Source organism: Rhipicephalus sanguineus, chromosome 6 (genome assembly GCF_013339695.2).
Source record: "Rhipicephalus sanguineus isolate Rsan-2018 chromosome 6, BIME_Rsan_1.4, whole genome shotgun sequence".
NCBI lineage: Eukaryota > Metazoa > Arthropoda > Arachnida > Ixodida > Ixodidae > Rhipicephalus > Rhipicephalus sanguineus.
This window is the reverse complement of record NC_051181.1, coordinates 33,843,328-33,855,572: the sequence shown is the minus strand read 5'-3', so window position 1 is coordinate 33,855,572 and position 12,245 is coordinate 33,843,328. Positions and strand designations below refer to the sequence as shown.

General features: G+C 43.9%; 1 protein-coding gene across 1 annotated transcript; it reads right to left on the bottom strand.

Annotated features, from left to right (window-relative positions):
* Positions 1 to 8,858: 8,858 nt before the first annotated feature.
* LOC119397181 (uncharacterized) lies at positions 8,859 to 10,624 on the bottom strand. The gene has a single exon (XM_037664619.2). The coding sequence runs from the start codon at positions 10,622 to 10,624 to the stop codon at positions 9,131 to 9,133; it is 1,494 nt and encodes a 497-aa protein (XP_037520547.1). The 3' UTR covers positions 8,859 to 9,130.
* Positions 10,625 to 12,245: the final 1,621 nt, after the last annotated feature.

The following is a 12,245-nucleotide window of genomic DNA, read 5'->3' as shown; positions in this document are numbered from 1 at the left end:
GCTTTTGTAGCACGGCTTCATTTAATTGAAATAGAGGTGACTTAATCTTATGATACTAAAATTATCATGCAACAAAGGTAAATGTGAGTTCACTTCGAAGTTGTAGTTTTTGTTTTTTTTTCCACAAACTGCATACGGAGCATAACCTCATCCTCCTGTGATCCTTGCTTTGTCTAATGTGGTGTGGGGTTGGTACCTAATAGTAAATACAACACCAGCTAGTAATAATGGCAGTAAACATACTACTCAAACGCTGTGTTGCGTGGATATTGGATGCCTTTGTTATACCAGCCGTGGTTCAGTTCGGTATTATTTTCAACACAAAGACAGTCTACAGTGATGTTGTTGGCAGTGGACAAAAATCCTTTAAAATGGTCTTGGAAGCATTACGCTGCAAAGCCCAAGGACGCGGGTTCCACTCCTGACGCCGGCAGCTCCATTTAGATGGGGGCGGGATACAGAAACTCCAATGCCCTTTCATTTGTGCACGTTGAAGAACTCCGAGTAGTTAAAATTAATCCGTGGTCTCCCACTATGAAGCACTGCTTAATCGTATCGTGTTTTTCGCTCATAAATCTCTAGTAATTATTACTTCGTCATTATACCTCGAAACTCTCGCTGTATAGTATTTGAATTCTATTCGCCATCGTCTGCAATGAATATTTAGCACTTTTTACAGCAGGGTACCTCATTTGACATTCTTTTACAATGCACTTTAATTGTCCCAATTTCGTGCCATAATCAGCTGTTGTTTATTATATGTATATAAGTCACTTCAGCGCTGTTCTTTTTGTTTGATCACTTCTCATAACCTCAATTGTTTGAGGCTTGAAGTGATGTTTGTGCTGCACAGTTTGCCCAAGTTTGCTCCCAACCCCCTATACTGGTCATCGCTGGCTGGTGGGTTGTCTTTCCAGACAAATGGAAAAACAGGACCTTTGCCTGTTGTTATAGATCTGTAGAAAAAAGGGCACATTAGGCCTTTAGAATAGCTGCACTTTCGCGCAGCTGTTCTGAAGCCAGGCACCAGAAGAGCACGCTCACAATGACGCGACAGAAAGAAGGCAGTGAAGGCAAGCCTAGTCTTGTCGTACATTCGCCATATTTCGTGTAGCTGTATACACATTTTGCCCTTTTCTTCTTCGTTAAACTAATAATAATATTTGGAGTTTAACGTCCCAAAACCACGACATGATTGAGGCACGCCGTAGTAGAGGGCTCCGGAAATTTCGACTACCTGGGGTTCTTTAACGTGAACCTAAATCAAAGTACACGGGCCTCAAACATTTTCGCCTCCATCGAAAATGCAGCCGCCGAGGCCGGGATTTGATCCCGCGACCTACAGGTCTTCGTTAAAATACTGCTGGTCTAGTGTTTATGGTGCTTTACTGCTGACCCGCAGGGCGCGGCCGCCGCATTTTCGATGGAGGCGAAAATGGGTTATTCCCGTGTGCTTAGATTTAGGTGCACGTTAAAGAACTCCAGGTGGTCGAAATTTCTGAAGCCCTCCACTACGGCGTCTCTCATAATCATATCGTGGTTTTGGGACGTCAAACCCCAACAATTATTATTATTATAAAATACTACTGCCATGCTATACAGGGTGATTTTTTTTCTGACAATACATATCCTTTATAAAAAAAATCAATGACAGTCATTCTCCAGTCGTACTCTAGTTCGCTCCAGTAGTACTCTAGTTCGAGGCGTAAATATTCTGCCGCAACTAAAATTGTGTTGACGGGACTAATTAACAAAAACCCGTCAACTAACTTTTATTTATTGACTTGAGGACAGTTGTTTATATTAGAAAATTGTAGTGCGTGCCACTTTATGGCATACCCATTTTTCAGAAATCATGAAAGCTTTACGTAACTCGAGATATTTATTGTGAAATTTTAAGGGCTAAATCAAAACTGATCGTGCCCAGCGCACAGAAAACGCGGTTTTTCTGTTGCGTCAGACCGGAGCTACCCGCGACAAGGAAGTGACGAAATTTGAATGAAGGCGCGTCGTGGTCGTACCTTTTCGTGAAAAGTGGCGAGTCATCTCACTTGCGCCAGCGGATCGCCTTACCTTTGCGTGTGGCGTTTGGTGCTCATCTGTTTCTTTCCAGATGCACGCAACCGAAACCGCAGTAATATCAACCTTTTCCTTCTGTGTTTACGGGTAAGTACCACACATCGCACCCAAACAATAAGCTGTTTACTTGTGTATTTCTGAATGCTTGCAGATTTTCCTGATCACTTTGTGCTTCAGCGCACCTTCATTAAACTTTCATCACCTCCTTTTCACGTGTACCTCCGAGCTTACGTAACAGAGAAGCCACGTTTCCTGCGCGTCAGGCGCTATCAGTTTCGATTTCGTCCTTGAAATTTGAGGATGAATATCTCGAAGTACGTCTAACTTTCGCGATTAAAAAAAATATGTATGCCATAGATTCGCACGCGCTACAACTTTCTAATATTAACAGCTACCTCCAAGTCAGGAATTAAAAGTTAATTAACGAGTTTTTGTTAATTAATCTCTTCAATGCCATTTTAGTTGCAGCAAACTATTTCCAACTTGACATAGAGTGCGTGCGCGAAAACATCTTGAGTGTGACTATTAAACAATTTTGATAAGAAATATGCATTCTCTAAAATTTACACCATCTCCCGCTAAAGGGGACTATGAGGCGATGCGAAGCCCGAGCACTTGCACGATCGCGTTCCGTTGGCATTCGTTGGGCATGCTACCGACCTCGCGTCGTGGAACGCGAAGAGGGACGCTACGCGCGTCGTATCTTCCATCTAGCCTGGCCGTTAATTCTCACAGGGCGAGCGAGGAACGCTGTCGACAGGCGGGCGAGAGGGGGGCAGCGTAGGAGAGGAGAGAGAAGGGGAGGGGTCGCGCATGCGCTCGAGCTCACCACGGCGTTGTGCAGGAGACTCAATTTCGGCATGTCTAGCCCGCGTTTCAGAGGAAGAGTGGAAAGGGGGAGGGGAGAGGGAAAGTGGAGAGGGGAAGGGGGGAGGTTGAGTGGAGAGGGGTAGAGGACAGGGGGAATGGAGAAGGGGAGTGGAGAGGAGGTGTGTGGAGAAGGGTATGCGCATGCGCAGTAAGGGTGGTCACGCCGCACACCACCACCACCACCACCACCGGATTGAGCTCGACCTTAAGATACTTCGCATCTAAAACATCCTTCTAATTTCATTGTTTAAACAGCGCAAAAAGACGAAGACACGAGAATGAGGACTACACAGGACAGGCGCTGGACTAATTGTCCTGACAATCCTTCTAATTGTACGGAGGTCATGCAGTGGAAACTGTTGCAGCTGGCTAAGGGAGTAACAGACCCTCAAATTACAGCAAAGTTAATGAGTATCCCTGGTTTTGTTCATTGCCATGACACCTCATGGAATCTGGTGTGTGAGCGCTGCCCTTATCAGTTTAAAAGGTGATGGATCTGTCTGTCATCATGTGTTTGTTTCTGTGCACTTGAATATTTCACATTGCTTCAAGACTGCACATTGAAGTTGTACAGCCGCATTTGACCAGGAAGCCTCCTTGGAAACTTCGTGTCTCGAGGTAGTGAAGACGTGTCCAAGAATTCGGAATAGCTACGCTTATGGTCTGGTCGTGAGTCGCGTCGAATCAGTGCAACCTGCTGTCCTTTTCGCCAGAATGCCACCTGACCCTGACATGGTCTGGGAACATGACACTGCTAAGCTCATGCAAGCAAGCTGTGTCACCTATTGGGGTCCTGTATCTCAGATGACTACATTAGAATGCTGTACTACATGAGAACTACACATGTTGCCTGTTTTGCGCTGTATGCCACATAAAATGTGCAATGGATATTGCAATGAAGTGTTTGATGGCTAGCCATTGATTCCTATTCATAAAAACTGACTGCTGGCTTATGCCAATGTTTATGCCAGGTCTAGTACATTGCCGCATTTGACAGTAATGAACGATGTTAGCGAAACTATTGCTTTTCATATCTCACTCATTCTGACAGTAATGTGTCTCGCTGTATTTCTGGACGGTGTTTCTGTATTTTAGTTCTGTACAGAGCTCTCCATACCACCGCTAAATATATATATTTATATATATCATACCTTATATATATATAAGGTACTTGACACAAGACGTACGTTTTATCATTAGCATAGTGCTAAAACGTACGTCGTGTGTCAAATACCTTCCTACAGTATCAGGACCTCAGTGATCTTTCTGTAGCTCTTATATACGTATATGTGTCATTCCATGCCTAGTGTCCCGGACGTGGGCTCGCACATCGCAGATTTTGCTGATAAAATTTGTGCCTTTTTCCTGTGCCACATGGAGTATTGTGGCAAAACATTTTTGCTCGAAAAAAATTTTGACAATCATGGCGCCCCCTCGAAATTCGCTTGTATTTATTAAACTGCACCTGATAGAAAAACGTGTATAAAATCTATTTTTGTGTGTTGAGCTTCGAAACCGCGCTTGCGCTATTGCAGAGGTTCTGTTTAGTTGTCCTCTTTTTTATTTCCGAATTTTTTGTGTTTCACTACCAGCTACGTAGCTTCAAAAACTGCAAAAATCTTCAAAGTACGTCAATTTTTCTTGAGCTATCTGGACATCACCCTAACCAATACTAATAATAACCTGATTTCCAGGAAAGTGTATTTTAGTACAGAAATGTTTAGGGGTAAAATAGACTTCCAATCTTTCCGAAAAAAATTGTGAAATTAGAGAAAATGTGCGATTTGTCGCATGTGTGACCTTATTTTTCATACTGATGCGGTCCTAGTAAAAACCCTCGTGATGCTTCGTTTGATAGAAGACTTCATCGTTAAGTAATGAAGAAAGTCTAATCAAATCATTTTTTGTTTTAAGGAAGAAAATAATTTTTGAATTTGGCCCTCCGAACGCGCAGTGCATTTCATTTTGTTGCTACTTCGCCGCAAAGCACGTGGTAGCTCTTGCAGCTCACACTCGTCACAGGCAGCGGCCAGATGCGAGATGTATGTCAGTGGCTCGTGAGTGGTCGAAAGTCTTGTCACGTTGATGTCAGGGCGACGAGTAATGAATTCGCGTTACAATGTGATCTTGCTTGGCGGGCCCAATGGGAAGTATGGACGCCCGAGAGCAGCCTATGGCGTCGTTGGCATAATGTGCTAGATGGCCGTCTGTACAACACGTATACCCTGAGAAACAAGTGTATACAGTGTGCATTATTTCTTTCAGTATGTGTATGCTAGTTGTGCAGACGTCCCTCTAGCACATTGTGCCAACGGCGCCACAGGCTGCTCTCGGGCGTCCATACTTCCCATTGGGCGCGCCTAGCAAGTTCACACTGTAACGCAAATTCATTACTCGTCGCTCTGACATCAGCGTGACAAGACTTTCGACAACTCACGAGCCACTGACATACATCTCGCATCTGGCCGCTGCCTGTGACGAGTGTCAGCTGTAAGGGCGACCACGTGCTTTGCGGCGAAGTGGCGGCAAAATGGAATGCAATGCGCGTTCGGAGGGCCAAATTCAAAAATTATTTTATTCCTTAAAACAAAAAATGATTTGATTAGACTTTCTTCATTACTTAACGATGAAGTCTTCTATCAAACGCCGCATGACGAGGATTTTTACTTGGAGCGCATCAGTATGAAAAATACGGTCAAACATGCGACAAATCGCATATTCTCTCTAATTTCACAATTTTTTTCGGAAAGATTTGAAGTCTATTTAACCCTAAACATTTCTGTACTAAAATACACTTTCCTGGAAATCAGGTTATTATTAACATTGGTTAGGGTAAGTTCCAGATAGCTCAAGAAAAATTCACGAGCTTTGAAGATTTTTGTAGATTTTGAAGCTACGTAGCTGGTAGTGAAACAAAAAAATTCGGAAATAATGAATAGGACAACTAAACAGAACCTCTGCGATAGCGCAAGGGCGGTTTCGAAGCTCAACGCACAAAAATATGTTTTATACACATTTTTCTATTAGGCACAGTTTAATAAATAGAAGCGAATTCCGAGGGGGCGCCATGATAGTCAAAATTTTTTTTGAGCAAGAATGTTTTGCCACAATACTCCATGTGGCACAGGAAAAATGCACAAATTTTATCAGCAATATCTGCGATGTGCGAGCGCCACGTCTGGGACACTTGGCATGGAATGACACACACGCACACGCACACGCACACACACACATCACATCACATCACATCACATTACATCACTTTATTTCCTTAAAGACCCCTCAAGGGGGTATTACATAAGGGGTGGGTTTACAGTACAGTCAGGTGAAATTCATTCGGAAAGAAAATTGGTTACATTGTCCAAGAAGGTTGATGAAATAGTAATGGCTGCAATGTTGTGGGAAAGGCCATTCCAATCTGATGCTGCTCGTGGGAAAAATGAAGAGGAAAACGTGACGGTGCGAGCACGTGGGCGTGACACTTGCAGTTCGTGTCCGCCACGATAAGGTATGCGGGTAAGGTGAACGATGTAAGGTGGATGGCCAAGATCACTGTAAAAGAACTTGTGGAATAAAGACAGAGTGGCAATGCGACGGCGAAGACAGAGATTAGTTAAGCCGGATTCTGCTTTCAATGATGATACGCTAGCTCGGTAATGATAGGTGGAATGGATGAATCTAGCAGCACGGTTTTGGACGGCTTCTAAGGCAGAGGCGAGGTAGGACTGGTGAGGGCTCCAGATAGCGGATGCGTACTCTAGTTTTGGTCTGATGAACGATTTATAGGCTATTAGTTTTACGTGCATGGGTGCATGATGAAGGTTGCGTTTCAGGAAACCCAGTGTTTTATTGGCAGATGCAATGATGTTAGTAATATGAGTGCGCCATGAGAGGTCATTGCATAAGGTCACCCCCAAATATTTAAACGAGTTAACGGCCTCGACGCCAACACCAGAAATTGAGTACGGGAAGGAAAGTGGATTAGAACGCCGAGAGAAGGTTACTGATTTGCATTTGCTAGGATTGAGAGTCATTAGCCATTGGTGGCACCAGTCTATTACGAGGTTAAGGTCATTCTGTAAAGCCTGTTGGTCGAGAGGGTTATGTATAGTTCTATAAATCACGCAATCGTCGGCGAACATTCTGATGTTAGCCGAAACTGTTGAAGGCAAATCATTAATATAAATTAAGAACAAAAGGGGCCCAAGGACGGATCCTTGTGGCACACCTGATGATACTGGGAGCGGACTAGAGGTTTTGTTATTAATAAGGACGGTTTGAGAGCGGTTTGTTAGGAATGCTTTAATCCATTCGAGGATATTGGGATCTATGTTTAAATGGCTAAGCTTTAGTATTAATCTCCCGTGTGCTATTTTATCGAATGCCTTGGCAAAATCTAAAAACACAGTGTCGGTCTGTACATTGAGGTCGAGGTTAGCGTGCAAGTCGTGAACGAAGATGGCTAGTTGTGTTTCGCAGGATAGACCTCTACGAAAACCATGCTGTGAGGGATTAAAGAACTGGATCGAGTCTAGATAATTCATGATGTGGGAGTAGATGACGTGTTCCATGACCTTGCATTACGCTGGTTAATGAAATGGGTCGGTAGTTCAATGGCGAGTTTTTGTTACCGGCTTTGTAGATTGGAAGGACCTTTCCCACTTTCCAGTCCTCGGGTAAGGTGGCAGTGGCAAGCGACTGTGAATATAATAAACATAGATAGGTAGCAGAAATGCACGTAGTGTTTTTAAGGATCTTTGACGTGATATCGTCGACGCCAGATGATGAGGAAAGTTTAATATTTTCAATCTGAGAAGATATACCGCAAGCAGAGAATACAATAGGTGGCATTTTTGATTCGATGAGGGAAGGGGGAAGTAAAAAAGAACAAGGTGCCGCACTTTCTACAGTGTAAACAGATGAAAAACTACTATTGAATTTATCAGCACATTCAGCATCCGACAAAACTTCATCGAGCTCGTTAGTAAGAGCTATTGTACAAGTATTGTGAGGATTAATTACTTCCCAAAACTTCTTAGGATTGTTTTGTAATAGTTTAGGCAGATCAACATGAAAAAAAAAGATATTTAGCACGTCGTATTTCTTTCAAATAAGAATTATCAGCGGCGTAGTATTTTCCCCACGCATGCGCATTGTCTATGAGTTTAGCTGCACGATAAAGCCGCTTCTTTTTATTTTCTAATCTTTTGAGCGATCTTGTGAACCATGGTTTTTGAGAGTTAGCGCAGAAAGTGATTTTAGGTATATATTTATTTACAAGCTCGCCCACTTTAGTTTTGTAGAGGGACCAGTTGGCCTCAACGCTTCGGCTTTCGAAGTCCGCTTCAAAGAAAGGAAGGAACGTGATTAGGTCGTCATTAATTGCTTCATAGTTAGCTTTGTCATAAAGGCGAATGGTCTTTATGGAAGTGTGGCGTGGGACTGTCGCGAAATTAAATGTGGCTTGGATAACCTTGCGATCGCTAATTTCTTTGAGGTAAGTAATAGATGATAGGCTTTCGGGACTGTTTGTAAGGATTAAATCCAAAATATTTGCCGATTCCTGCGTGATGCGTGTTGGTTCGGAGACCAATTGCGCAAGGTTGAAATTGAGGCAAACGTCAATAAAGTTGGTTGCTTCAGAATTGCTTACTATGGAAACTTGGTTACTCCAGTCAATGCTTGGATAGTTAAAATCACCGAGAAGAACAACACTGGCATTACTATGTGCGGTATGAAGCTGGGTTAGTATATTATTAAGTTTCTCTGGAAAGTCGGGGCTGTTTCGTGGTGGCCTGTAACATACACTGATTAAAACTGTTTTTGATCTAGCGCGACATAATAGCCATACTATTTCTAGGTCAGTGGCGATATTAATAACGGAGCAAGACAGCTTCTGACTAGCAGCGATGAGAACGCCTCCCCCTCGGGAGCCCTCGCGGTCTTTCCGGAATATATTGAAGTTTGGCAAGTCAGCAAGAAGTTCAACGTCATTGACGTCATTAGTCAGCCAGGTCTCTGTTAGTACCAGCAGATTACTGGCGGAGGACGATAGAAGATTTGATATAGCCTCACGTTTCGGCAAGAAGCTACGTATGTTTGTGAAAATGATGGAAAAGGACAGATCTTTTAAAGGGGTGGTTTTTGTACGACAGGGCGTTTTCGTTTTACGAGCTGATTGCTAGACAGAACATTCCTTTACCGTTTGAGATAATGCATCAAAAATGTAACGCTGCGGTCCGATGAAGAGCGTTTTGTACCTCAGGGAATATGGGACTGCTTTAGATTTAGCAAAAGCAAGAAGGTGTTTTCGTGCAGTACGGACTGCAGTGGAAAAATCCTCTCCCACGCTGTAGTCTGTTCCCTTGAATTTACGGCCACAGGAGAGGATTGCAGATTTAGTTTTGTGAAAAGTAAACTTAACTATTATAGGGCGGCGTCGGTTTTGGCTGAATTTACCTAGACGGTGTGCACGGTCGATTTCCTTGGGATCTACATTGATGTCTAAGTTGTTGCGACAGATGTCAATAATTAGTTGCTCTGACTGAGCGAAGCTTTCTTTTGTGTTTGTTTCAGGAACACCATAAAATATTAGGTTGTTTCGGCGCGAGTGATTTTCTGCTTCATCCAGTTGGGCTTCAATGTTGCAAACTAAGCCAGCTGTTTGTGTACAGTCGGCCCTCAAGCTGTCAATGTCGGTCCTGATTGAGAGAAGGTTCTGGTAATGGTGTTCCAGGTCGGTTAGGCGTTGGCTTACGACAGTTAATGTTTGTTCAGTAGTTAATAGCTTGTCTTTAAGGTTCTTAACCTCTGAAATCAGCTGAGACTGCCCGGTAGTTAGTTTTCGCAATTCAGACAATACGGCAGATGTATCAGGACCAGGGTTAGATTCGATATCGCCAGCCAGTAACAGTAAACATCGAATTGCATCAACAATTTCAACAGCGACAGCAACACAACACCGTGGGCCTGGTAGCTGAACTAAAAAGTAATTGCTCGTCCGTTTAGAAAACAGGGAGTATTGCTTAAACACCTGTGTGGCGAAGACGAAAGGATTAGTGGTAATCATTGTGGCGCAGCCACCGAGCCCACGAATTGCTGAGCGCAGGTGGCGTTCTTTTATAGTTGACCGAAAGATGACTGTTGATGACGATGGCACCTCCCAAGCAGGACCAAGGGGCGGATGCCCCACGGAGAGTGCCGCTGGGATGCCAAATGCAGAGGAGCAGAATTCCATGTCGCGTCCAGTGCGCAGTAGCGGGCTCGTTGTAATGCGGGTCAAGCAGACATTACCAAGAGATGGCAAGACGATCTGGGTGATTACGGGAACGATCACCTGTGTGGCGAAGACGAAAGGATTAGTGGTCATCATTGTGGCGCAGCCACCGAGCCCACGAATTGCTGAGCGCGGGTGGCGTTCCTTTATAGTTGACCGAACGATGACTGTTGATGACGATGGCACCTCCCAAGCAGGACCAAGGGGCGGATGCCCCACGGAGAGTGCCGCTGGGAGGCCAAATGCAGAGAAGCAGAATTCCATGTCGCGTCCAGAGCGCAGTAGCGGGCTCGTTGTAATGCTGGTCAAGCAGACATTACCAAGAGATGGCAAGACGATCTGGGTGATTACGGGAACGATCACCTGTGTGGCGAAGACGAAAGGATTAGTGGTCATCATTGTGGCGCAGCCACCGAGCACACACACACACACACACACACACACACACACACACACACACACACACACACACACACACACACACACACACACACACACACACACACACATAATGGGTGAATCCACGTAAGATCGAACAAACGATGGCTGGTCGACCTCTCAAATTTATTTCAAAATTTTATATACTATTGCCTGATGAGTGGAAAGAAGAGATCCGCAATTTGTTTTGCCGCCAAAAATTTTTTCGAAGCACGTGAAATCAATAATGACGAAGAGGTGGAGTGGAGCGCTCATCCGCTCTGCTGTTTTGGCCAACTTTCGTTATGAATTGCACAAAAGATATTAAAGTTAGGTATGTTTAGAGGTATTAAAGTTAGGTAAATATACGCGTGTTTTGCTTCTGCTCAGGTATTTTTAGTTTTTATGTGTAGTGTAGATGTTTTTATAAAAAACCTCAAAATTGGCCCAGGGAACGTTATTTTCTTTATTTTGAACGTCCTTATCTCAAAAAAGCCTTGTACCAGAGCGACAAAAATTCCGCATTACGTTCTTCGTATGCTTACCTACCAAGCGGCCGAATCTTATAATTATATAACGTTTCAGTAAAGAGATATGATCGGGCTAACTTCAAGAAAACACCGAACAATGCAAAATTCTGACGGCAATTAAAAAAAACACCATTTTTTATATTTCTTAAACTTTGTCCACTTATTCTCCTCCACATCAGCTTTCACAATCATTGAAAACATGTTGCATAATGTTGTTGCACTAATAGTTACGGCGCCTCCAATGAGGCGCTTAGGCAAGGTTTGACAATTCTGACTTCTTGTCCAGCAAGTGTATAAAATGCAGGCCGGATTGAATTTCTTTTTATTAAAAGGCCAGCAGGTACCGAAAAATGTGTCGCCGGCACTGAAGACGTTAATTTTGAAATTATTTGGTCGCTGCAGCGGCCACGAGCGCGGGGCTATCAAGCAGGCGCGCGCGTGCCCGAGATGCTCGTTGTAAGAGACGGCGCAATGAGAGCTCGTTTTCACGTCCTCAGACCGATTGAGTTCGAAACAGCAACACCTCTCGGGTGACTTGAACGCACGTGCACCGGTAGTGGCAATGATCTGGTTAATGACGTCAATTTCTTTTTGAAGGGGCATAAGAATGTCATCGTTAAACTGTGGGTTCCGTGAAGATCTTCCATTGCAGTGTTAGCAAAAGCACGCGTAGCACAAATAGTCCGTCTCACTGACAGTCACTGATCTTTCGGGCGTTAAACGTTCCTTCAAAGGCTAGGTTGGTAACTCTGCGAAATTTTGGCTTTTTTGCAATAATTAAAGGAGTATTCACACAGTTTTGAGACATCGCAAAAGGGACATTTTTTGCTTCGTTGGTATGCAGTGTCAACGCTGTCCACGCACTGGATTCGGAGAACACGTATAATCTATTTTAATTTGACTTTGAAGTTTTCGTCGCTGAGCATCCGCAAGCCAGCCCCACTGCAAGGAAATTATCCCGACGAGTCAAGACAGTTCCCCCGAGTTTGCGAGTTCTGCGTCCTGCATGCAGCCTAAATCATAGAAATCACTGTCAGGATCACTGGACGACAATTCACTCATCGTTGCTTATG